Source organism: Ursus maritimus, unplaced genomic scaffold (assembly GCF_017311325.1).
Source record: "Ursus maritimus isolate PB19 unplaced genomic scaffold, ASM1731132v1 scaffold_3, whole genome shotgun sequence".
Lineage (NCBI taxonomy): Eukaryota > Metazoa > Chordata > Mammalia > Carnivora > Ursidae > Ursus > Ursus maritimus.
In genome coordinates this window covers 40,149,851-40,176,695 of record NW_024425563.1, presented here as the reverse complement: position 1 = coordinate 40,176,695, position 26,845 = coordinate 40,149,851, and the positions used below count along the sequence as shown (strand labels likewise).

Below are 26,845 nucleotides of genomic sequence, written 5' to 3'. Positions count from 1 at the left end.
GAGGAGAGAGGAGAAGAACCTAAGAACATAGCCTGGGACCCAAGCTGGGAGAGAAGAGAAAGGCTGGGACTCTTTGGGGAGCTCAGGAGAAGGGGCTAAATGCTTAGGTCCGGACGTAGGCTCTGCTTACTTCTTGGTAAAATTCCTTCTGAAAGGCTCTTGAGAAATCGAGCCAGGGGCCACACTGTGACCCAAGGGGAGCTTTTGGGGGACAACAGATCTGAGTCAGGTCTGAATGTTCCACTACTAACAAGAACAGAAACACAGCTCAAGCCCTTGTTCGGTGAGTACATCCTGCTGGAAGGGGCACCGGCTGCCTGGCAGCTTTCCTGTTGCCCCCACGTCCCCGCAACTGACCCAGGTTAATGTGCCGGCATACTCACAGTTTTATGATGTCCGGTCCAAACATTCTTATCACTAAATAGCAGGTGGTCTTCAAGAACAGCTTCTCTAAGAAGAAATAAAGAAGGGGAAATAGATTATTTTTTATTCTGATGACTTTAACACATGAGTTAAAAATAATCTTTACTAGGAATTGATGCTGAATAATTTATCATTAATTCAAGTGATTATAAGGGTTTAGGGGAAATGTTACAGTTAATGTATTCATTAAAACATCATCTTAGGTTTATGTGAATACCACTTTGTTTACCATACATGATAAACATCACCAGTTTATTACAAAAATACAGTTAAATTTTTGGGTTTTATTTTCTTTTGTATAGCAAGGAACCTCTGAATGTTGCTTAAGATCTCCTTTGTTGAAATAAAAGAAATAGGACTCACTTTAAAGTAAACAATATGAAATACAGCTTTGTTAAAAATGCTCTTCTTTCGTGTTCATTTGGGAAAAAAAGATCGCATTTTGGCTATTTATTTTTGGCCTTGGTATTCCAGAATTAGGAGACTGTCAAGATCCCTGCACTTCCATCTACCCCAGAGAACACAGACACACAGACACTCCCCACCAACGCACACAAACACACAACACATACACACACACACAAACCAATCTCTTTCCTCTCCATTGTGACAGTACAGGGATGCTTTGTGGATTGATCTGTACAATGAAACTTGTGAACTCTCTAGTCCTGTTTTTCTAGTTTGTGAGTCCACTGTGAAACCTTGGGAATTAGAACCTTAGCACAGTTAGGACAGATGGGCCGTCCTGGGAAGAGCTGGGAATCTCTCCCTGGTGAGAATTTATCTTGTCATGCTTATCTCAAACTGGGCTACCCACACCTTGCTTGGAGGACAGGGTAGTGAAAGAACAGGATAAATACGGGGAAATCTCTCTAGGACTTCATTTGTGCTCAATAGTAAATAATGTAAATATTACTTTTGTATTACCATAGATCTATTCATAGGACTTTTTTTTTTTCTACAATAAAGCAGGAACTTCAAACATACTATGCTTTTGAGGTAGGAATTTAAAACTATATCCCCACATTGACCTTACAGAAATGAAAAGAAGCATGGGGTAATACCATGACATCTGATGTCAGCAAATTAGATAACTAGATGAGATGGACAAATTCCTAGAAAGACAGGCTGCCAAAACTGACTCAAGAATAGACAGACAATCTGGATAGATGTATAACAAGAGATTGAATTAGTAATCAAAAGCTTCCCCCAAAGAAAAGCCCAGAACCAGATGGCTTCACTGGTGACTAGTACCAAACACCTAAAGAAAGCATCTGAATAGATTTTCTCCAAAGAAGATATATGAATAGCCAATAAACACATGCTCAACTTCTTTAGCTATTAAGGAAATGCAAATCAAAACCACAAGGAGATACCACTTCATACCCACTATGATATGCTATATTAAAAATGACAGATAATAGCAAGTACTGATGTGGAGATATTAGAATCGTCATACACTGCTGGTGGAAACATAAAATGGTGCGGCCACCTTGGTTAATGGTCTGACAGTTCCGCAAATGGTTCAACGTACAGTTGCCGTATAATCCAACAAGTCCACTCATAGGTATATACCCAAAAGAATAAAAAAATACATCTACACGAAAACTTGTACACGAATGTTCACAGAGATATTATTTAAAATAGCCGAGAAGTGGAAACAATTCAACCCAAATGTCCACTTACAAATGAATGAACTAAGTGGGCTATATCCATGCAATAGAATATTATTCAGCTATGAAGAGTAATGAAGCAACATGCCACAACATGGATGGATATTAAGAACATTATGCTAAGTGAAAGAAAGGAAATGTCCGGAAGAGGTAAACGCATGGAGACAGAAAATAGATTAGTGGTTGCTTAGGTCTGGGGAGGATAGATATTTGGGGCGGTGACAGCTCAGAAGTGCGAGGGTCCTTTTTCATATGCTGAAAATGTTCTAAAATTCATCATGGGGATGGATGCCCATTTCTGGGAATATACTAAAAGCCATTGAGTTATACATTTTAAATGGGTGAATTGCATAGTATGTGAATTATACCTTAATACACATGTTTTAAAGTAAAAACATCTCTTCCCCCTGGGTGCTCCTTTCAGGGGCACTGCAGTGGAGAGCGTCAAGAGCCTCTGATGTCATAGGACTCAGAGCTTGGATTTCAGCCCCTGTCGACCTGCTTCTGCCCTTCAGTGGTTTACCCTTTCTGGGTTTCAATTCCCTCATCTGAGAAATGTGCGAAAGGGATTCAGTCTCCTTCACTAGCCCATCTAGGAACTTGGGAGAATTATGTAACCGACATTCAAAATTACATGAATTGGCAAAGCACTCTGCAAGTGAGTTTCAAGCATGCCTAACGTAGAACTAGTTTAGCCGAGAGCTGGGCAATATTTTCCTCTTGCAGTACTGCTTGAAAGAGAAAATATGACTTCTTTCTGGTAAAATAAAAGATGGTGTGTGTGTGTGTGTGTGTGTGTGTGTGTGTGTGTAATTTTTTAGAACCTTGTTTTTCTCAAGTTGAAACAAGTGGCTGCAAGTTTCTCCGTGTTCTCTGAGTTTGACCATCCGAATGATCCATTTCTCGAATGGATTCTGTGATCATTTCTCAGATGAATTCTGTGATGATTAAGAGTGGGGGGCTCCTGGAGCAACAGCAACAGCAGCATGAGATGGCCCCTTGACAGCTAAATTCTAGATCAGCACAGAGTGGAGATAGGCAAAGTCTCCAGGGCAAGCCGGATAGGGCCCAGTCAGCATGATCAGATGTAAGCTCACCGTTACTGATACAATCACGGAAAAGATTGTTACTGATGCAAAATGTATACAGTTAAACTGTGACCAGGAAGGTACAAGAGCATTTAATTTCTACAGAGTCAGACTTGGAACAGCACAGGAGAAAAAAAATGTGGCCATTCCCAAGGGCAAAGGAGGGTTAAAAAGGGGCAAGTGAGCCATCATCATACATTAGGTGTACACGTGTGTGTGAATAAAACCCAGAACATTATAGGTAGTAAGTCACCTTCACATTTACCATGAAGAAGTTTCTCATCAGAAACTTTTGAGGAAGTGTTTGTTCTTACCCTTGTTCTATAAGGAGGAACGTTAAGGTTTAGAGAGCTTAAGGCCCCAAATCACAGATCTATGACATGGTTCAGTAAGAGATTAAATTTTTTACTCCAAAAGCCCATGTTATTTGTAATGTGCATTTCAGCGTACTTAGGACATTTTATTTGCTGCTTCATCTACTCCAGGTATGGCAGGCTTTGTGATACATTAAGTACTGGTGAGAGATTTGAAGCACAGGGAGATTAACTGACCACACAGCTAGTTTTGAGGCTATGTTTTCTAGTTTGTTTGTAGATTTTCAGAACCTCCAGAACGCGAGGAGAGTTGCCTTCCTCATTTTAAATCTACATGAGTTTTTAGCTATCATAGTCCACGAAGATAAGATGTTTGCATAGGTGACCCCAGAAAGTGAAGTTCTAGCAAAGGTCTCAGGGCGTATGAGTCTGCTGACCCCTAGGGAGAATGATTCCATTAATCATTTTCCATTAACAATTCTGAGATTCTTCCAAGGTGTTTACTAATGAAAGCCAGAGGCAAAAGCAGCAGGTGAAACTGAAGGTCAGTAATGCTTTGCAGAATTAAAAAAAAAAAAAAAAAAGAAAAGAAAAAAGAAATCATTTTCCCAGGCAAGGAAAGGCCAATGTGATTTATTGAGTGATTATTCTCAAGAATGTTGCTTACATGCTTTCAGTCTGCTAAGGTTATGTTTTCTGAACTTGTTTTGCTTTGGAGGTAAAAGCAAAACTATTTAAAAATAATTTTTAAAATCATACCTGTGTGTTGAAGTCCATAATTTCACTTCCTCTGTCCCCCATTCTCCTGGCTCACCAGACAGGAGGCAATACTGGGTGCAATTAGGCACTATGGTTCAGGCCTATTCTGATTTCAAGAAGGAGAAATCCTGAGCTAGGAGACTATCTTTGCCACCCTCTACAATCTGCATGGCCATTCGGCATGCTGGGTTCCACATCCATAACATGGAAACAGTAATGCCCACCGGCATTACAATGAAAGAGCACTGAATACCTTATTTCTATCCAGAGGTAAAGCATTAATTCATAAAACGAAAATAACCCCAAGCAGCATTCTTAATCCTTTGAAATTCCTTCAACTGAAAGGTAACCCACTGTGGAAAACTGAAATACCTACTTTGCTTCCCTTGGTAAAGTGTCAACTTTTATTTTACCAGAATCTGAATTTCAGCCTCTCATTTACCTCAGCAGACTCTGAAATGTCCTGTGCTGAGTTAGCAGGAGCCCAGACCGGACACTGAAGACCAGGAATCTTGGTCCATGCTGTGTTACAACATTCTAGGACAGTAGGGCAGGGTCATCTAGGAAGGAAGATTTTTACTGAGCCTTTCATCTTTGAACAATACTATGGACTCTGAGAAACAAACTGAGGGCTTCAGATGGGAGAAGGGTGGGGGAATGGGATAGGCTGGTGATGGGTAGTAAGGAGGGCACGTATTGCATGGTGCACTAGGTGTTATATGCAAGTAATGAATCATCGAACTTTGCATCAAAAACCAGGGATGTACTGTATGGTGACTAAAATAATATAATAAAAAAATATTATTATAATAAAAAAAATACAACTTTGCCTAAAAAGAGAAAATCAAACACCAGGTACAAATGGTGATATGTGTGAGTGTGGTCTGTTACATGGAAATGACAACCAATCAAAACAAGTCTTAATGATAATTATGACTATTTTTCACTTTTTTCCTTTTTGTGAAATGGTAATAATATTTTTCTCTTCTTTCTCTAATTCAGAGATGTGAAAAGACAAAGCAAGGTTTATAATAGATTATGAATGTCCAGGAATAGGGGAATGGGTCAGTAAAATATGGGACATTTATATGGTGAAGAACTGTAGAGTAATTAAGAGGCTTGACCTAAGTCTCTATGTCTTAACATAGATCTATAGATCTCAAAAACATATTGCTGAGTGAAAAACAGAAGTTGCAGAGCTATGCATATAGTAGACATTAATATGAAAGTAAAATCCCACATGGGGAGGATTCTGGAAAGATGATGTTGGAGGCAGTAGAGTTTTGGAATTTCTTTGAATTTCTACCTAAGTGGTGGTGGTGGGGGGGTGGCGGTGGAAAGCTCCTGGATAGAAAAACCCAAAACCCATGGACAATTGTTATAACAAGAGTAGGTATCTCCACGAACCCTGAAACCCATTTAGGCAAGGATAAACCAATCACAGCTATAAGATTTGTGGGTTATTAATGTCCACGTGGAAGAAAGTAAAGGGAAGCAATGGAATGCCAGAGAAACCTGAGAATAGGTGAATCCCCAGGTAGCCTATAGGTATTACCTAGAAAGTATGGCGGGCCAATGAAAGAACAGCAGGTGAGACCGGGAGGGGTTTTGCCCACTCTGACAGCAGATGAGTGCAAGGGGCTCAAGGCAGAAGGACTAAGGGGTTGGCCTGTCCAGGCATCTACAGATTGTAGAAACTGACCGCCAGAGCTCCTCCCCAGAACAGCGTACACACTGAGGAGGAACTGCTGGGTTTGGAAACAACACTGAGCTGGACAGAAGCAAAGGAAAGAGCAAAATCCAGATAAAAGTGTGCAGGGGAACGGTCAGAAACTCTCTCAGAAAGCAGGCTGCTGTGTTTTGTGTGTGTGCGTGTGTGCGTGTGTGTGTGCGCGCGTGTGTGCGTGTTAACACTACAGAAGAACAACAGAAAAAGTTCTGTGCATTTAGAAAAGTACCCTGAACCACTTCTCTTTTTAAGAGTTTTGGAAAACTAATTTCACATAAAAATGAGCAACAGAAATGTATCTAGGTCAACTCCCATACAAAGTTATTATAAGAAAAAAAAAAGAATAAGGAACAGAATCACATCCCTATAGAGAGCAAAAGCATGCCAGAAAATCAAGCCCAAAAAAGGATTAAAACATAACATAGTATTTCGAAATGAGCTAAGAAGCATTAATAAAATGCTATAAGTCATGAAAGAACAACAGAAGTCAGAATTAGAATAACTCAGACATGGACTAAAAGAACTCAGGGAAGAATACAAGATTGTAAGAGAAATGAAGTCTAAATTAGAGTGAACACAAGAACTGAATAAAGTCTTAAGAAAAATACAACGTGAAAAAGAGAAAAACTTTCAAGATAAAAAATAAAGGGATAGAAAGTATTCCAGAGAGAGGCAACATACTGAGGTGAGGCAAAGAAGATTCAAAATATGGATATTAGAAATCCCTGAAAAAGAAAACCAAATCAAGGAAACTGAACAAGTAAACAACTTTCCCGAAATTATTAAAAAACCAAATGCACTTGAGAGCATACTGCATGCCTGACATCAACATACAACTAATACCAAGACACATTCTAGTTAAATGACTGAAGAAGAGGAAAAAGAAATCTTTGAATTTCTAGGCGAAAATAGCAAGTGACTTACAAGAAAAAGGGAATTAGATTATCAGTAAGTTTTTTTAAAGACACATTTAAGATACTTAGGGAAANNNNGTGTGCCAAGGATTTATATACCCTTTAGAAAAACAACTGACTTTCAAGTGTAAAGGGCACAGTTTGCTATTGACATGCAAGAATTCAGGGAATATTGTTCCCGTGAGCCCTTCCTGAGGAATGAGCTTTAGACAGCAACTCAACTAGAGAGGTATTCTCATAAGGGCTGATGGTGAACATCGATCAAATAGTTGCTGATGGGATTGAGCCAAAGTGAGGGTGGGCAGGGAATGGGTATTGTACGTAATAGCTGTATGCTCAGGTCATATAGTACAATGATTATAAAGGGTGGAGAAATGGGAAAAGTATACGCAAAAAACAATTTTAACTGCTCTCTGTGATTATAAAGTATATTAATGGTAGCAGTACTAGGATTGATATTCTGAGACTGTTATATGTGTAATGAGGGATAGGTGAATGAGTAATTATGGGATATTTTATCACTTTGTCCTTGAGAATTAGGACTTCAAGTGTGGAAAGAAGGAGATAAAGATATGATAGAGAGGAGATTAAGATGAAAATCCTGTGGGGGGAAAAATCCTGTAGTCCTGAATTTGAAGTGTCAGTATGAACTCATTAGACATTTTGTCTTAAAATTATATGTAATATAGGTAAATATATGTATATGTAAATATATGTATTTTTTCTAGCATTGTCTACTGAAGAGGCCTAGAAAGAATGACCAACTCAGTAGCAATGAACATTTCTACGCACCCAGATTGTGGTCTTAAAATACTATTTCACTAACGGAAATCAGAGCTTTTGAGAGAAATGACTGATTTCAAGCTTGGCTGGAAATGTACAAGACAGGGCTGGAACATCTTGCCATATCAGTTAGCGAGGAAGCTATCAAAGGTTACTTAGGCTTGTGTCAAAAGGACTCAGGAGCCAACCTGAAGAAGTTCCCACTGGTCAAACATGAGACAATTTGAGTTACAAAAGGACAGTAATTGAAATAGACCAAAACTCATGAAATATGTATAAATTCAAGAGTTCATAATGATATTTTAAAGAAAAGTGATTGACTACTATGGGATGATCATAGAAAGGCAATGAATTATTTGAAAACTGGCAAGTAGAGCAAAGGAATCAGGCATGTATCTGGCCTTTCCTACTATGAACAATACCATGAGTGACTGTGGGGAAAACATGTCTAAAATATGAGGATGAGGGAAAGTGTCTCTGACTCATTTCCACCGCTAAATATCATATAAATGACATATTAGAATAGCACCATTTTGCAACTCCCAGTGAACTAACAGATCTGGTTATTGAGCATCAACAGCTACTCATATCACAAAAAGAAAAAAGAGAAAACCACATTTAATTGCCTCCCAATGAGAGAAAACCTCACCACTTACAGTCTTGCCAAAGAAATCAAACTGGAGTCCGATCAAGCCTCTGGATCTAGCTCCAAATTTACAGGAAATACAGAACACAGAGCAACATACTCAAACACACCACAGGAAAGCAATCCACAAAATCCAGACTGTGGGAAACTCTACAGGGCAAATCCCACAATTAAATTACATGGCAAAGAAAGGGATGGAAAGAAAGCTTGTAGATTAAAATAGACTTAAAAGACATACCACAAATTTTAAACTAGGCAAGACTATAGTGCAGGGAATGCTCACGTGGATGACAAAACTATAAAGCAATGCAAAAAAAAGGGTACAGTAAAATTCAAGATGTTGTTCCTTTAGGCAAAAGAAGTGATTTATGATGGGATGGGGCTTCTGGAGTAGCTACCTATCTGTTCCTTCTTGACCTGGGCTATGTTTACCAGGTAAGTCACCTTTTAATAACTGATAAAGCTATGCATTTGTTCTGTGTGGCTTTCTACCTTTGTTTTGTTCTACCAAAAGCAGGTTAAAAAATTACCCATTGAACAATACCATACATTGTTTATAGATTCATGCAAGTGAAAGTATAAACCTTGACAAGAACAATACCCATCAAGTTCATATGAGTGGTTCCCTCTAAGGAGATGGGAGGAGAATGGAACTGGGGGTAAGGGGAAGCCAAAGGGTGTTTCAAGTTTATCTGCCACATTCTAATTCCATAAAAGAAAGATGATGTAAATATGTCAAAACGTTAGCAATGGTCAATCTGGGACATTGTAAACACGTGTTTGTGTATTATTCTCTCTTGGTCTTTAGTTTGAATTCCAAGAAATTTAGCTCGTGAATACATATTGTGACTGAATGCAATAAATCCTCCAGAAATGCTTTGGTGCTGTTGGCACAGCGTGCTATGTAAATCTAAGACACAACCGCCATTAGCCTAGCTTCCTTACTTTGAAAAAAATTCATCCTTGATGAATTTGTTTCTTAACATTAAATGAATGACAATTTGACTCTCAAAGAAGTTTACCCAATGTGACTGTTGACCTAATAGTATTCTACAGGGGAAACAGAATCAGTATTTTCTTAATTTTGTTGAGATTGAAAGAGAAATACAGAACTTTTTTTTTTTTGTAATCATTTTTAATCATTCTAGAACATGGAGATAATTTTAAATTATGATTTAATCATCAAACATAATACCTATTCCACCCAAATCTGTAAATTTGCTAAGTATGCTTTCTATTCCTTTTTTTAATTTAAATTTTAGGTAGTTAACATACAATGCATGCTGATTTTTGGAGAATTCAGTGATTCATCACTTAAATACAATGAATGCTCATCGTACCAAGTGCCCTTCTTAATACCCATTGCCCATCTACCCCACCCCCTACCCACCTTCCTCCATCACCCCTTAGTTTGTTCTCTTATCAAGAGTCTCTATGGCTTGTTTCCCTCTCTCCTTTTTTCCTTTTCCCCCTTCCCATATATTCATGTTTTCTTTCTTAAATTCCACAGAGTGAGTGAGATCATATTGTATTTTGTCTTTCTCTTATTTCACTTAGCATAATATACTCTAGCTCTATCCATGTCATTGCAAATGGCAAGATTTCACTCTTTTGATGGCTGAGGAGTATTCCGTTGTGTATGTATACCACATCTTCTTTATCCATTCATCAGTTGATGGATATTTGGGCTCTCTCCATAGTTTGGCTATTGTTGATAATGCTGCTATAAACGTTGGGGTGCATGTATCCCTCTGAATCTGAATTTGTGTATCCTTTGGGTAAATACCTAGTAGTGCAATTGCTGGATCATAGGGTAATTCTATTTTTAACATTTTGAGGAATCTCCATACTGTTCTCCAGAGTGGCTATACCAGTTTGCATTCCCACCAACAGTGCAAGAGGGTTCCCCTTTCTCTGCATCCTCGCCAACATCTGTTGTTTCTTGTGTTATTAATTTTAGTCATCCTGAGAGGTGTGAGATGGTATGTCATCATGGTTTTGATTTGTATTTCTCTGATGACGAGTGATGTTGAGCATCTTTTCATGAGTCTGTTAGCTATCTGGTTGTCTTTTTTGGAAAACTGTCTATTCATGTCTTCTGCCCATTTCTTAACTGGGTTATTTGTTTTTTAGGTATTGAGTTTGCTAAGTTCTTTATAGATTCTGGATACTAAACCTTATCAGATGTGTCATTTGCAAGTATCTTCCATAGGCTGCCTTTTAGTTTTGCTGTTTCCTTTGCCGTGCAGAAGCTTTTTATCTTGATGAAGTCCCAATAGTTTACTTTTCTTTTGTTTCCCTTCCTTGTGGTGATGTTTCTAGTAAGAAATTGCTATAGCCGAGGTCAAAGAGGTTGCTGCCTCTGTTCTCCTCTAGGATTTTGATGATTTCCTGTCTCACATTAAGGTCTTTCATCCACTTTGAATTTATTTTTGTGTATGGTGTAAGAAAGTGATCCAGTTTCATTCCGCATGTTGCTGTCCAAGTTTTCCAACATCATTTGTTGAAAAGACCATCTTTTTTCCATTGGATATTCTTTCCTGCTTTGTCAAAGATTAGTTGACCAGAGTTGAGGGTCATTTCTGGGTTCTCTATTCTGTCCCATTGATCCATGTGTCTAGTTTTTGTGCCAGCGCCATACTATCTTGATGACTACAGCTTTGTAGTATAGCTTGAAATCCAGAGTTGTGATGCCTCCAGTTCTGTTTTTCTTTTTCAGAATTGCTTTGGCTGTTTGGGGTCTTTTGTGGTTCCATCCAAATTTTAGGAGTTTGTTGTTCTCTGTGAAAAATGCTGGTGGTATTTTGATAGGGCTTGCGTTAAATGTGTAGACTGCTTTGGGTAGTGTAGACATTTTAATGATGTTTGTTCTTCTGATCCATGAGCATGGAATGCTTTTCCATTTCTCTGTGTCCTCTTCAATTTCTTTCATAAGTGTTCTATAGTTTTCAGAGTATAGATTGTTTACTTATCTAGTCAGATTTATTCCTAGGTATCTTATGGTTTTTGCTGCAATTGCAAATGGAACTGATTCCTTGATTTCTTCTTCTGCTGCTTCATTATTGGTGTATAGAAATGCAATGGATTTTTGCACACTGATTTTATATCCTGTGACTTTGCTGAATTCATGTATGAGTTCTAGCATTTTTTGGTGGGGTCTTTCGGATTTCCTACATAGAGTATCATGTTGTCTGCAAATAGTGAAAGTTTGACTTCTTCCTTGCCCATTTGGATGCCTTTTATTTCTTTTTGTTATCTGATTGCTGAGGCTAAAACTTCCAGTACTATGTTAAATAGTAATGGTGAGAGTGGACATCCTTGTCTTGTCCTGACCATAGGGGAAAGACCCTGTTTCTCCCCATTGAGGATAATGTTAGCCGTGGGTCTTTCATATATGATATGAAGGTATGTTTCATCTACCCCTACTTTGTTTTTTTTTTTTTTAATCAGGAAAGGATGCTGTATTTTGTCAAAAGCTTTTTTTGCATCTATTGACAGGATCATATGGTTCTTTTCCTTTCTTTCATTAATACAGTGTATCAAGTTCATTTATTTGCAAATATTAAACCACCCCTGCAGCTGAGGAATAAATTCCACTTGATTGTGGTGAATAATGCTTTTAATGTACTGTTGAATTTTATTTGCTAGTATTTTGAGAATTTTTGCATCCATGTTCATCGGGGATATTGGCCTGTAATTCTCCTTTTTAGTGGGGTCTTTGTCTGGTTTTGGAATCAAGGTAATGCTGACTTTGTAGAATGAGCTTGGAAGTTCTCCTTCCATCTCCATTTTTTAGAAGTTTGCGAAGAATAGGTATTAACTATTCTTTAAATTTTTGGTAGAATTCCCCTGGGAAACCATCCAGCCTAGGACTTTTGTTTTTTGGGAGATTTTTGATTACTGATTCAGTTTCTTTCCTGGTTATGGGTCTGTTGACATTTTCCATTTCTTCCTGTTTTAGTTTTGGTAGTTTGTAAGTTTCTAGGAATTTGTCCATTTTCTCCAGGTTGCCCAGTTTGTTGGCATATAATTTTTCACAGGATTCTCTTATAATTGTTTGTATTTCTGTGGTGTTGTGATCTCTCCTTTATCATTTGTGATTTTATCTTTCTCTTTTCTTTTTGATAAGTCTGGCTAAGGGTTTATCAATTCTATTAATTCTTTTGAAGAACCAGCTCTTAGTTTCATTAATCCATTCTGCTGGGGTTTGTTTCTATACCATTTATTTCTGCTCTAATCTTTATTATTTCCTTTTTGCTGGCTTTAGGCTTTATTTGCGCTTCCTTTTCTAGCTCCTTTAGGAGCTGGTTTAGCTTGTGTATTTGAGAATTTTCTTGCTTCTTGAGTAGGCCTGTACTGCAATATACTTCCCTCTTAGGACTGCTTTCGCTGCATCCCAAAGGTTTTGGGCTGTCATGCTCTCATTTTCATTTGCTTCCATGTATTTTTAAAATTCTTTAGTTTCCTCATTAATCCATTCATTCTTTAGTAGGTGTTCTTTAAGCTCCATGTATTTGAAGTCTTTCCAAATTTTTTCTTGTGGATGACTTTCAGTTTCATTGCATTGTGGTCTGAAAATATGCATGGTATGATCTCAATCTTTTTATAGTTGTTGAGAGCTGATTTGTGACCCAGTACGTGATTTATTCTGGAGAATGTTCCATACACACTCGAGAAGAATATGTATTCTGCTGCTTTAGTATGAAATGTTCTGAATATACCTATTAAGTCCATCTAGTCCAATGTATCATTCAAAGCCACTGTTTCTTTATTGATTTTTCTGCTTAGATGATCTATCCATTACTGTGTGATGTTAAAGTCCCCTAATATTATTATATGATTATCAATGAGTTTCTTCACGTTTATTATTAATTTGTTTATACGTTTGAGTGCTCCCAAGTTGGGGTCATAAATATTTACAATTGTTAGATCTTTCTGATGGACAGACCCATTAATTATGATATAATGCCTGTCTTCATCTCTTATTACAGTCTTTATTTTAAAATCTAGTTTGCTGATATAAATATGGCTACACTGGCTTTGTTTTGACATCCATTAGCATGATAGATGGTTTTCCATCCCCTCACTTTCAATCTGCAGGTCTAAAACGCGTCTCTTGTAGGCAGCATGTAGATGGATCTTGTTTTTTCATCCATTCTGATACCCTATGTCTTTTGATTGGAGGATCTGGTCCAAGTACATTCAGAGTGATTATTGAGAGATATGAATTTAGTGCCATTGTGTAACCTGTAGAGTTAGCGTTTCTGGTGATTCTGTCTGGTCCTTTCTAGTCTTTGTTGCTTTTGGCCCTTTTTTCCTCAACTCAAAGAGTCGCCCTTAAAATTTTTTGCAGGACTGGTATAGTGGTCATGAACTCCTTTAGTTTTTGTTTGTCTGGAAAACTCTTTATCTCTCCTTCTATTCTGAATGACAGCCTTGCTGGATAAAGGATTCTTGGCTGCATATTTTTCCCACCCAGCATGTTGAATATTTCCTTCCATCCCTTTCTGGCCCACCAAGTCTCTGTGGGAACTTGATCTGTCTTCTTCCCTTAGAGATTAAGGACCTTTTTCCCTTGTTGCTTTCAGGATTTTTCCCTTGTCTGTGTATTTTGTCAATTTGACTATGATATGCATTGGTGCTGGCTGGCTTTTTTGAATTTAATGGGAGTTCTCTGTGCCTCTTGGATTTTGATGTCTGTGTCCTTCCCCAGATTAGAGAAGTTTTCAGCTACAATTCATTCAAATAAACCTTCTGCCCCTTTATCTCTCTTTTCATCATCTGGGACTCCCATGATACAAATGTCATTACGTTTTACCTAGTCACTTAATTCTCTAAATCTACCTTCGTGGTCCATTACCTTTCTTTCTCTCTTCTTGTTGGCTTATTTTCCATAATTTTATCTTCTATATCACTGATTCACTCCTCTGCTTTGCCCATCCTCATTTTTATGGCCTCTATTTGTGTTTGCATCTTTGTCGTAGCATTTTTAATTTCAGTCTGACTAGATTTTAGTTATTTTATCTCTGTAGTAAGGGATTCTCTAGTGTCTTCTATGCTTTGTTCAAAATCCAGGTAGTATCATTATAATCATTGTTTTAAATTCTAGTTCAGACATCTTATTTATATCTGTATTGATTAAATCCCTGGCAATGAGTTCTACCTCATGTTCTTTCTTTTGGGGTGAATTCCTCCATCTCGTCATTTTGTCCAGAAAAGAGGAAAGAGAAAAAAGAACTACAAAAACAAAATAAACAAAAACAAAGAAAAAGATAAAAAACAAGACAAAACCACAAAACCAGAAAACAAAACAAAACCAAAACCAAAACCAAAAAAAACCCCCAAAAAACAAACTAGATCCTGGTGTGCTTTGGTCTCCTTCTTAAAAGAATCTAGATCCCAAAATAAAAAATAAAATAAAATAAAATAAAATGAAAGTAGACTATATATATATATGCATATATATCAATATATAAAAATATATATGAATATATATATGAAAAGTATAGGTACAAACATTGAAAAAAAAATAAAACATTAAAAAAAGGAATTGGAAAATATAAGAAAATAAAAAATAATAAGAATAAAAGAACTAAAGAATAAAAGTAAAAAGGAAGCTCGATTCTATCTCCCCTAGAGCTGAACCTTTGCAGCACTCTATGATCCATAAACTTGGTGGGAGCTAGCTGGTTATGCTGGTCTTCTGTGGGAGGCCCGCTGCATTGATTCTCAGGCTAACCTGTCTCTGTGAAACACCTCTCCAGGGCCCGGGGCGGGGCGAGGCTTGGTGTAGGGGCTCCAGCCTCCACTAGGTGGCGCTGATTTTGCTTCCTGCAGGCTTTCAGGGCTGATTGGGGGATGAATATGGCGGTACCCTGCTCCAGCCTCAGAGCTGAAAGTTCACATCACTTACTCTTCTGTGAGTCCTCACAGAAAAGCAATCAGCCACCCTATTTGTGTCCCCGGTTTCTGTCAGAACCCTGCATTCACCCTGCCTGTGTCCAAGCCTTTTTATCTCAGGCGGGTAACCAAATTTCAAAACCAAATTTCAGGGTCCCCCGCCCCTCGGACCACACTGTTCCTCTGGGGGAGGTTCTCGCCATGCTTGCCTGCCGGTCCCAGGAAAGCGGTCCCCAGACCCCGCGGCGGCTCACAGTTTATAGCAGAAAGCTGGCGCCAAGACCCGCTGCTCTCTGCGGGCTTCCCGCTCCTACGCCTGGGAACAGAACAGCACCTTGGTGCCACCCTCTTCCTGCGACCCAGGGGATTCTCAGACCGCCCTGTCACTCCCGGGATTCTGCCCCTCTTGGCCACCTGAATACCTTTAATCCAGGCTCGTCTCCCACGGTAGGGAACTTAAAAGTTCAGATTTTGCGTCCAATACTTCACGGGAGCCTGCCCAAGCAGGCTCCCTCCCCGCCCCGGTTTCCACAGCTCTGTCTCCCCAGAGTATTTCCGCACCTCCTACCTTCCAAAAGGTGGTGGCGTTTCTACTTGCAGACTTGCAGTTTTGTTCTCTCAGGCCTCCGACTTCTTGGGTGTTCAGAATGACTTGGTAACTAGCGGTGTTTGAGGGACAAGAGGAGCTCAGGGTCCTCCTACTCCTCCGCCATCTTAACTCCTCCCACCCACAGCTTGTTTAAATCATCAATTAGTTCCTCTTTTTTTTTTTTTTTTTGAGGATGGGTTAGATGATTTTTTTGAGATCCTGTTCAAATCCATGGAATGTTCCCAGATTATTTTCCCAGTTGGGGCTTTAAGACCAGTTGTCTTCTCAGCCTAAACAAAGCTCTGTGTTGGTAGGGCTGTGGTGCGTCTGGGAATGTGCATGTGGTTAAATTAACATAAATCATTGAAAATTATCCATTTTTTAAATTATTTTGACCTTCTTGGTACTTAAGGCAATGAACCCCAGTTGGGCAAATCCTTGTAAATGTAACACACGAAACAACAATTAGCCATTCTTCATTTTATTCCCTAAATGTCCACAGCAATCTCATCCTGCCATGATGGAAAATAAATGTCGGAGAACAAAACTACCTAGAGTGGTTTTTGTGTGTGTGCTTGTTTTAATTTCTATGAGCCTCATAAGAATATCAACTCACATAAATAATCACATTCTTCTCCATAAGCAGGTGTAGGGTATAAATTCACTCATGATGCCTCAAAAATCAAATGAAGAAGCAGACCCACAGCTGCATGACCTTTTCTGTATTTACCTGGCAGGTAGCTGCAGAGTCTCTCCATCGAGGCCTCCACCGTGGAGTTGTGTACTTGAGCGAGCTGTTCAATCACGGATACTACCGCCACACAGGCTGCAAGGGGAGGGGGCAGAAGAACACATCAGTGGTGTCAGAAAGAAAACCATGCGGGAGGGCCAGGGGAAAGTAAGGGATACATGTGTGTCCTTAGGAATACCAGCCTTTCCACAACCCAGAACTTTTGTTTGCTAAGCCTTTTAAAATCAGCTATGTGCATAAAGGCACTGGGAGTTGTAGTGAAGTGTGAAGTGTGCTAAGATGGTGTGTTTGAGGATCAGAAAGACTGGTTGTCAGTTCAGTTTTGCTACTTGGAAGCTATTTGACTTTGGGGAGGTAACTGAATCTTTGTTTATTTCTATTTTGATCACATGGGAGAAAGACATGGCATTTAAAGAAGATGGTGCAGAAATAAATCAGCCAGCACAGAGTAGAAGCTCAGTAGACATTGGCTGCTTTCCTCTCTCCTTTTCTTCCTTTTTGCAGTAGATGGCTTCATTGTGAATAGGATCATTCCCACCCCATACATGCTCAGCTGTGACCTAGGGTCAGTTTTTTAATTTTAGAAAAGTGGTGGAAATTGCTCAGCATTTGGAGTCAGAAGACCTGGTATGGAGTCCTGCCCTTGAATCTTGGACTCACCATCCAGGCTTTCTAAGACTTGGTCTCCTCACTGCAAAGTAGGTAATAAGTTTCCTATAGGTCTGCTGTAATGATTAAGGGAGATAACAGTGCGATGAATGTGCCTTTGAAATCATAACACTATTGTAAAATATCATTTTACCTCCCAGCTGTAAAGCACTCTGCTTGAAAGCATGTACCAATATAATAAGTGTCTAGAAGGAACCTCAGATTAAATCAGAAATATATTCCTTCAGCTACCTTGATATATAAGTGTATAGGCCTAGAAATGCTAGGCTGACACTCCTTAGAAAATTCTTTCACCAGTCTTGATCTCCTGAATGCCTGGGGAAGCCCAAACCTCCTTTTTCCAAAGGGAGGGGACTCTTTCTTCTATACACAAAGGGTTGGTTGGCCAAAGATCAGTAAGTCTGTGAGAGGAAATTGTTAGGTCTCCTTGAGATAAGAGGAGTGGCATTTATTAGCAGAGGTTGGTTTCTAAGGAGCCAAAAGAAGGCTTATATCCCAAATGAAGAAGTTCCAGGGTGCCTGGTCCAGTAGTAAGCTTGCTATTATCCATCTGCTCAAGGAGCTGGGAACCCAAATTCACTTGCAGTATCATTAAAACCAGATTTCTACCAGGACCCCTTGAGGGAAGGTAGCTGATAACAGATGTGATAGTACAATTGAACATTTCTAGGCAGATAAAGCTAGACAAAGCTGAACTTACCTAATCTGAAATAGTGTGATCTTGAAAACCAGTCTTACTGTTCTGAGAGCACCCGGGCATTTATCAACATCAACTATCAAGGTTGATTAGCTGTGCTTTTAACCTAATCCATGCATTGAGGGTTTTATTACATGCAATGAATTTAGTAGCTAATACTTATTAGTACTTTAAGTCTAAAAAGCATTTTCATATATATTTTTTTCATATATATTTTATTTTAAAAACATTTCAAAAATACAGAGGCAATGCAATCTCAGTTTAGAAAACAAAAAATACAGAATAGTGTAAATGAGATAAACATCATTTAAATCACCCAGAGATAAACCAATTTCATTTTTATTTTAAATATATAAGATATATTTAACGTATGTGAATATATTCAACATTTATAATATACTTTGATACCTTAGTTTATGTCTGCCAATCACCTAAGTTAGGTGAAGCCAAATAAATTTTAATAGCTGCAACTGAAAAACAATTATAAATAATTATATTGCAGTGTGGTAAGAGGATACAGTGTGGTATCGTTGAAAAGGGAAAGGCTTTGAATTAAAAAGTAAGCTTGGGTTCAAATGCTGGGTCAGTCAGTTACAAAGAGTGCAACTTGAAGCAAGTTACCTACTCTTCTGTAACTTCATTTCTGAGAGTTTAGAGTTGGACCATAAGTTCCTGGAGGGTGGGAATGGGGCCTTAACTCTGACTCTGAGTGCCTGATGTAGGGCCTGGTTTGAAGCTGGGGACAGAGAGGTTTGCTGACTTGACGCAAGCTGATTGAGAACCACTGGAGTGACATTGCAGTTGTCAGTTCACCATCTGAAACCTCACATATGGCATAGAAGAAGCTTAATGGGTGCACGTGAAGTTGTATTCCAACTCGGTCATTCTCCCCAACAATGTTGCTTACTCTGTTTTGTCTTATTGCCAGGCACAGGGCATGGTTTACTTCCCACTGTGGTGTGAAGCAACCAGTGCTCTGTTGAGTCAAACAGCACACTCTGTAGCAAATAGTCATGACTCGCAGCTCAGGATCAAAGAAGGCAGCGCAGGGGCACCTGGGTGGCTCAGACAGGTGAACGTTTGACTGTTGGCTTTGACTTGGGTCATGATCTCAGGGTCATGGGATCGAGCTCCGAGTATGGCTCCAAGCTCAGCAGGGAGTCCGCTTGGGACTCTCTTTCTCCCTCTGCCCCTCCCCCACTTGCACATGTGCACGCATGCACTCTCTCTCTCAAATAAATAAATCTTAAAAAAAAAAAGGCGGTGGAGATTGGGTTGAAATCTTGCATAACAATCACTTCATCTGGCATTTCATCAATGAACGGCTTCACCCAGCGTGAAGTTGAAATACAAGTGTGCCTTTGTTTTAACCAGGGCTTGGAAGGATCAATGCAAAGCGAATAGTGCTGCTCAAAACCAACCTGCTTCTTTGTACTTATAGATATGGGTTTTTCTTCTACTCGGAGGAATCCCATCAAGGACTCTTATGACTTTGGTGGCTTCTTAGCACCGCTTGCTAAAATTGGAAATCATTAGATAAAAAGGAGCCAAAAAAAAAAAAAGTCAACTGTCTCTGAAGATCGGGTGGATCTTGCCATTACCCTCACTCTGCCTTAGTGGAGAGTTATGATCAAAAGGGCTCTGCAGAAAAGTGGGTAATGGGGTTTGAACTATGTAAACACCCAGGTTGGGCTCAGCTTTGAGTCCTGCCCACTTGGACATCCCCGCCCATTTCCAGTGGGCTCAACTCCCCTTCCAGCTGGATTGTTAATTTAGCGTCTGCAGTGAGGTGTGTTCTGAATCCTTCAGTTGGCAAGAATGGAGAAATTGACTTTGCTGTAGTTTCTAATAAGAGGTTCCATGGGCCTGACAAGCTAAAGAATGTTTTCCTTGGGAGAGATGCATGAGCAGAGTAATTCCTCCCATTACAGACCATTCTTTGGCTGCTAATAAAAGGCCCGGCTCTGCTAAAGTGAGTTTGTCCAAGCTACTGTTCATTTAGGAAGTGATGAGAGCCAGTGAGAGCTGTGCATTTTGCTCAGTGGTCACCATCTGAAACCTCACATATGGCAAATCTCTTCTCACGTGGCTTCTGAGACTAATGAGTGTAATCGAAACAGACACTCCTGATATTGTAGGAAAAGACGTGAATGGGCCCACATAAAAACATCTGCCACAGGGATCTGCTTCTGGATGCATACCTCAGGTAGGCTGCAGACTACACTCAGAATCCTTTTGAAATGAAACAGGACTCTTGCAAGTCTAATTATAATCATATCCGTGCTGGCTGGAAATGCAGCCACTGTGGAGAGCAGGCTAAAAGATTTCCCATTTGTCTGAAGCCCACACTTCATGGAAAAGCCTGGAAAGCACTTGGCACTGGTGCTTCCGGGATCATGAACTGAGTTGAAGGCAGACACTTACCCGACTGAGCCACCCAGGTGCCCCTGCCCTATAGTTTTCAAAGTGTTTTGCATACATTATCAAACTTTGCAACCACTCCTAGACGTAGGAATTACTGCTCTCATTTTACGGACCAGCAGACAGAAGCTCAGAGAGGTTAGGTACCTTGCCAAATATGTAGCTAGTAAGCAGGGGAGCCTGGACTGGAACAGGGTATGTATTGAGTTCCTTCTAGATGGAGGCATTATGGCTGGGCTCTGGGTGCATGCTGAAAACAAACTGATAGAGTTTCCACCCTCTTAGAGATTATACTCTATTAGAGAAAAGTGATTGTAAACAAGTAAACACAAAATTAAAAATAATTTTAGGTGCTATGACGAAAAAGAACAGGGTGAATTAGCAGAGGGTAGGAGGATGGGGGTGTTATAAACCTTAGCTAGAGTCAATAAAGAAGGCTTCTCTGTAGAACACAAATGGCTAATATAATGGAAAGGATCATGAGGAGTTGGGACAGGTTCTGTAAGAGGTGGGGGCTGCGGGTGCCCACTTCATGGCGTAAAACTAGGAAAGCCTGGCTCCAGAACCCAGTGGTGAAAGATGAGGTGCAGGGAAAGGAAGAGGCCAGGTTCACGGGATTTGTAGATTTTTCCAGGGATTTTTCCAGAGAGCGATGGGGAGCTATGGCTGGGTTTTGTTGAAAGGGGCTGCTGCTATCTGATCTATGTCTTTAAATTATCATGCTGGCTGTCATGGGGAGGGAGGACCTTAGGGGACAAAGGTAGGAGCAGAGAGATGAAGTAGGAGGCTATTTTGGTCCCGGAGAGAGATGACGGTAGATCGCAGAGACTAACGAGTGGCAGGGGGACAGAGAAAAACAGATCTGGCATCTATTGCGGAGGGTCACCCAATACAATTTATTAATGAAGTGATGTGTGAAGGAAAGAAGTGTGAGGAAAAGTGAGAATCAAAACGGACTCCTTCGTTCCTGGTTTGGGCCCCGGGAGGGGCAGAGCACGGTTTGGGACATGCCACACCTAGGTTTGGGCCCCTGAATCCCTATTGGACCCACATAACTTTGTACACCCAAGCGGCCCCCACAGTGCCCCTCAATTCTGTTCTCCTCAGATTTCTCTGCTTGGGTGGGAGCAGAGGACACGGCTTTACACATTTACATTATCCCAGGCCTTTCTCTTGTTGGTGAAAAGAAAGGGAAATAAGCAAGAAAGGTATGAAAATAATCACTCACAATTATTCTACTCTCCGTCTAGTTTTCCTCAGCTATTAGTAACTAAGCCAGAGATGGTAGCACCCACCCCAGGGAGGGAGAGGTAGGTAGGAGAGGAAAAGAGAATGGAAGGGAGGGAAGAGAAGGGAGAAGCTACATTTCAGGAGAGAGTAGAAGAATGTGGGGGTCAGACAGACCTGGACTCACATCCTGTGAGCTGATGTATTTGGCAGGATGGTTAACCTCTCTGAACCCAGATTTTGGCACCCACCAAATGGAATAATAATGCCCACGTGTGTGGTACACTAAGCATGGCCATGATGGTTTTGCATTTCTTCCCAGGAGGAGGGGCGACCTACTTCCCAGCATCCAGAGGCCTTGCAGCTACCACTTTTCCCTCTTAGAACTTCATAGCTGTGAGCTTGAGCCAACCTGCAGCAGAGGCCACGTGAAGGGAAATCAAGGTGCCCCAGCCAACAGCCTGCCAACTACTACATTTGTGAATGAGGCCATTCTAGATCATCCAGCCCCTGTCGTTCCACCGTCTACCAGCTGAATACATCAGCAGGAGTGAACTCAGGGGATACCAGCGGGAGGACCCCCCCAACTGTGCCCAGCCCCAAATTGCCAGCCCACAGAATTGTAAGCTAACGAATGACTGTCGTGGAAGTGTGGAGTGGATTGTTACTCAGTACAGGCTATTGGACACACCTGGCCAAGGCGTTGTGAGACTTAAGTGATCCGTGCACACACTGTCTAGCAGAGTCGGCATTTCACAAATGCCTGTCAGTTTCTATTCCAACTGCTGAGACCACAGGGCGAAGACATATTCTCCGTGACTCTTTTTAAAATAGAAACTGGTCTTTGAGAAACATATTGCAGTATCAATAATGCGTTTACTTTTCTACGGCTGAAGGTTGATTGATTGCTGATAGCTGGTATTTTCACTCCATTTGGGCAGATTAGGCTCCCTGGCCTAACCCGACCATCACCTAGAACATCGTCTTTATGAGAAAATGCTCGGTGAGTTCCAAACTTCGAACTTCCGCGAGAACTTTGGCAATGAGAGAAGGCAATTTCCTGGTGAGAGGCTGAGCGCATTCAAGGCTGAGCAGAGCGCAAGCAATGGTGGTGAGAAGAAATAAGCAAACTGCTGAGAGAGGCAGGATGGTTGGCTTGGCTAATTTAGAAATATATAAAAAGCTAATAATAAAGAAATGAGAGTACAAGGACAGGAGCCATCCCATCCTGTTATTAATTCAGTGCATACTTATGAGCACCTGCTACGTGCTCAGAGGCTTAGGATACAAACATGAGTAAGAGAAGTCACAGACCAGGAGGGAAGCCGGATGATAGAAAGACAGTCTAGTCCCGGCAGCCTATAAGCACTATGGTACAGGGAACTGTTAATGCTTTGGAAGCACAGAGAAGAGACTAACTCTGCCTTGAGTCCCTGGTGACAGTTTCCTGGAGGAGTTGAGTGTTAGACAATGGGGGACCTCATGCAACAGAAGAAGGCAGGAAAGGCCTTCAGGAAGACAGGCGTCGCATTTTTAAAGACTTGGGTGTGAGAAAGAGAAGAGTTGGCCAAGTCCCAATGTCTGTGGGAAAGACAGAGTGAGAGAGATAGGAAGAGGTCCCGTCTTGAAGAGCCTTGAAGGGCGGACCACAGAGCATGGGCTCCAAAAGCTCTAGAGTCTAGAATGTACACCAATGGTTTCAGATTTTTTGCTTTGTACCCCCTAAAGGAAATTTGAAAAGCTATGTACCCCTTCCACATTTTAGTGGATGTTAAGGTCTTATTAATGGATATCAATTTAAATAGTTGCAAAGAGTATAACTCTAGGCAGACTGTAAACATTATAGTAGAAATCATACATTACTCTCCATGTATCCAAAGGAATCTAAATACTATAGTGATTTATACCTACTCACATCCACGGAAAAAAAATATAAGCTCACACTCTTCTTTCACAGTGAGAAATTTATGTTGATAATCCCTCTCCTTGAATTCATATTTCAATAAAAAGTCTACTTCCTTGAATTTTTCTTCCACTATAGAATTTTATCCCAATGTAATATATTTTTACGGTTGAAAGTATTTTATTGATTGCACTGTTATACTTCTTAACACTTAAAATATGAATAAAATTTAAATGAAAACTTTAATTTCCTGTGACTATAACTCTAAGTATTAAAACATTCTTCTGGATAGAGTTTTCATTATTAGTAAAATTAACTTTTCTAAGCAATATGTATTGTCAATTTGATAAACAATTCCTAAGTAATGAAAGTAAAATTTTATTGGAATTGCACTTCTTAATGAGATGATTGGCCTTTTTGATTAGTACTTATATCTGAAGAATAGTATTTACTGATGTAAACAGGCAAGGCTCAGTATCACACGTGTTCCTATTTTTCATTTTTAAAGACGTAGGTGCTGAGAAAACATGTTTACTTAAGTAAAAGGACTTTTGATAGAGCAATGTCACTCAATTCTTTTACTCCAAGTTAGATGTCAGAAATCTTAAAGTGATCTATCATTGGAAATTATTCCAAATGATCCATCACCTGACAACTCCATTAAGTGCCCCTTCAATTGTGTTGAAAGCGAAGAACTAGAAACCACCTGACTTGCAAAAACATTTGTTACCTAATCAATGGAGTCTTTCTTTTTCTCAATGTCTGGGAAGTATACTAAAATATGAAAAAGTTTTACTAAGACTCCTCTTTTAATTATACCTATTACAACTCACCTAGAGAGAGCTTGTTAGAACTTAATATACTCAGAAAGAATTGGGAAGTTGAAATATTGTTCTTTTCAATACAGTTTTGCCTATATAATATTTTAAGTAAAATCTTTTATCTTAATGCATACTTCATATATGTTGTCAAAATTGGAGCTGCAGAATTAGTTCATCAGTTTATGAGAAATGTCCTCTGTATAATCCGAAATGGCAAGTCAGACCTTATCATTAAAACCATTAATCAGATTGTATTTCAGAAAATGTATGGCTTCATTTTTTCCTTTCACTTCTGTATTTGAATTCTAAAATAGATACTTAGAGATAGAAGACAGATGGATAGAAAAACAGATGGATGAATGGGTGAGTGGGTGGGTAGGTGGATGGACAGATGGATGAATAGAAAGAAGAATAGGCTGATGATGGATGGAGGGATAGATAGGTAGATAGATGACTTTTGGATATACAGAAATACTAGATGATCTTTGACTATGCCCAACAGTGTTTATGTACAAACCTACTTATTAACTTGAAAAATTTCCACATGCTAGCAAAGACTTACTACTACCAAAGTTCTTACAAATGTTTTGTTGAAAAAAAAGTGTTTGATTTTAGATTGTTTTCTTAGCCATCCAGATTTAGAAATCAAACAAAATAATAAACAAGATCCGAAAGTAATAAACAAGATCCATAAATGCATACCTAGACAATTTTGAAAGGAAATATAGCAAAATATCAATAGTGTTCATCTGGGTTTTGGGGTTACAGTTTGATTTTATTTTTTTGAAAAAAAATATTTTATTTATTTATTTGAGAGAGAGGGAGAAAGAGGAAGCATGAGAAGGGGGAGGGGCAGAGAGACAAGTAGACTCCCTGCTGAGCACAGATCCAGACACAGGGCTCAATGCAGGGCTGGATCCCAGGACCCTGAGATCATGACCTGAGCCAAAGTCAGACATTTAAACAATTTAGCCACCCAGGCGTCCCACAGTTGATTTTATTCTTTAAAAATCTTATTTTCTAAAATCTCTATGAAAGCCACATACTCTTTTAAAATTAGGAAAAAAAACCCAATAGATTGTATTTTATCAAATAATTTCTCATTGAATAAACTTAATAGTTGCCCTTTACCTTACTAAGCTCTACGAAAACATGAAATGACATTTCCTAGAATACCTTCATTTTTTTCAGCTCTCTTGTTTTTGCAAAACTGTTTTTGCAAACTGTGTCTCATTTAATCCTCCTCCTCATGTGATTGTTACTTCCCATTTTACAGATGAGAAATATGAGGCTCAGAGAAGTTAAACAACATATCTAAGGCCTTTTAAACAAGCATAGATTCCACTGCTAATTGGCTAAGTGATAATAATCCACATCAGTTGAACCTTGAAATCTATATGCGTCTAAGAGTCACACTGAAATATATTAAAATATGGGATTTTAATGGGGCACCTGGGTGGCTCAGTCTTAAGCGTCTGCCTTTGGCTCAGGGCGTGATCCTGGCATTCTGGGATCCAGCCCCACGTCAGGCTTCTCCCCTGGGAGCCTGCTTCTTCCTCTCCCACTCCCCCTGCTTGTGTTACCTCTCTCGCTGGCTGTCTCTATCTCTGTCAAATAAATAAATAAAATCTTTAAAAAAAAATATGGGATCTTGAAAGTGAACACTGTCAATAACATTAAGTAAAATAATAATTCACAATAAAATCTCACAATATTCCTTTCACTTTCTAATGACATTTCCTGGAGAGCAAAAATGTTTAAATTTAATAATGGGTAATTTATAAATTTTTTCCTTTTGTATACCTCTTTTGGTGTCATATTTGAGAATCTGTGAATCCACGATCACAAAGATTTTCTTCTACATTTTCTTCTGGAGGTTTCATAGTTTTAGCTCTTCCCTTGAGACCTATGATCAATTTTGAGTTAATAATTGTGCGTGATTTGAAATAGGGAAATGGATAGTGTCACTTCTCCAACAGTGGTTTTCAAAATTTTTGGCTAGTTTTTTTGTATTTTCATTAAATTTTAGGGTCAGTTTGCCAATTCTTACCAAAAAAAAAGAAGTTAGGATTTTGATTGGAATTGTGTTTAGTCTATAGGTCAATTTGGGGAGTACTGCTATCTTAACACCACTGACTCTTCCAATCCATTAGCATGATGCTTCTCTCCATTTCTGTAAAGCATGCTTTCATTTCTCTCAGCAATGGTTTCTAGTTTTCAGTGTAGAGTAATTGCATTCCTTTTGTTAAAGGTATTCCTAGGTATTTTTTATTATATTGTGAATGGAATTGTTTCCTTAATTTCAATTCTTGAAAATTTGTTGCTAATATAAACAAATATAATTGGTTTTTATATTAATCTTGAATCCTGCAATCTTATTAAACTTCCCTACTCATTATAGTCATTTTATTGGAGATACCTCAGGATTTTCGATTCAGGATCACACTGAAAATAAAGACAGTTTTACTTATAAAGACAGTTTTACTTATTCCTTTCCAACTTGCAGGCTTCTATTATTTTTATTTCTTTATTAAACTG

General features: G+C 39.3%; 1 protein-coding gene across 3 annotated transcripts in view; it reads right to left on the bottom strand.

Annotated features, from left to right (window-relative positions):
• AOAH (acyloxyacyl hydrolase) overlaps positions 1 to 26,845 on the bottom strand; it is a 176,864-nt gene that overhangs the window by 141,821 nt on the left and 8,198 nt on the right. For all 3 annotated transcript variants that reach the window (XM_040644102.1, XM_008686500.2, XM_008686501.2), the window contains exons 2-3: positions 16,549 to 16,644; positions 384 to 450 (exon numbers count right to left, since the gene is read on the bottom strand). In XM_040644102.1, coding sequence (XP_040500036.1) covers positions 384 to 450; positions 16,549 to 16,644 — 163 coding nt within the window. The remainder of the gene's footprint in view (positions 1 to 383; positions 451 to 16,548; positions 16,645 to 26,845) is intronic.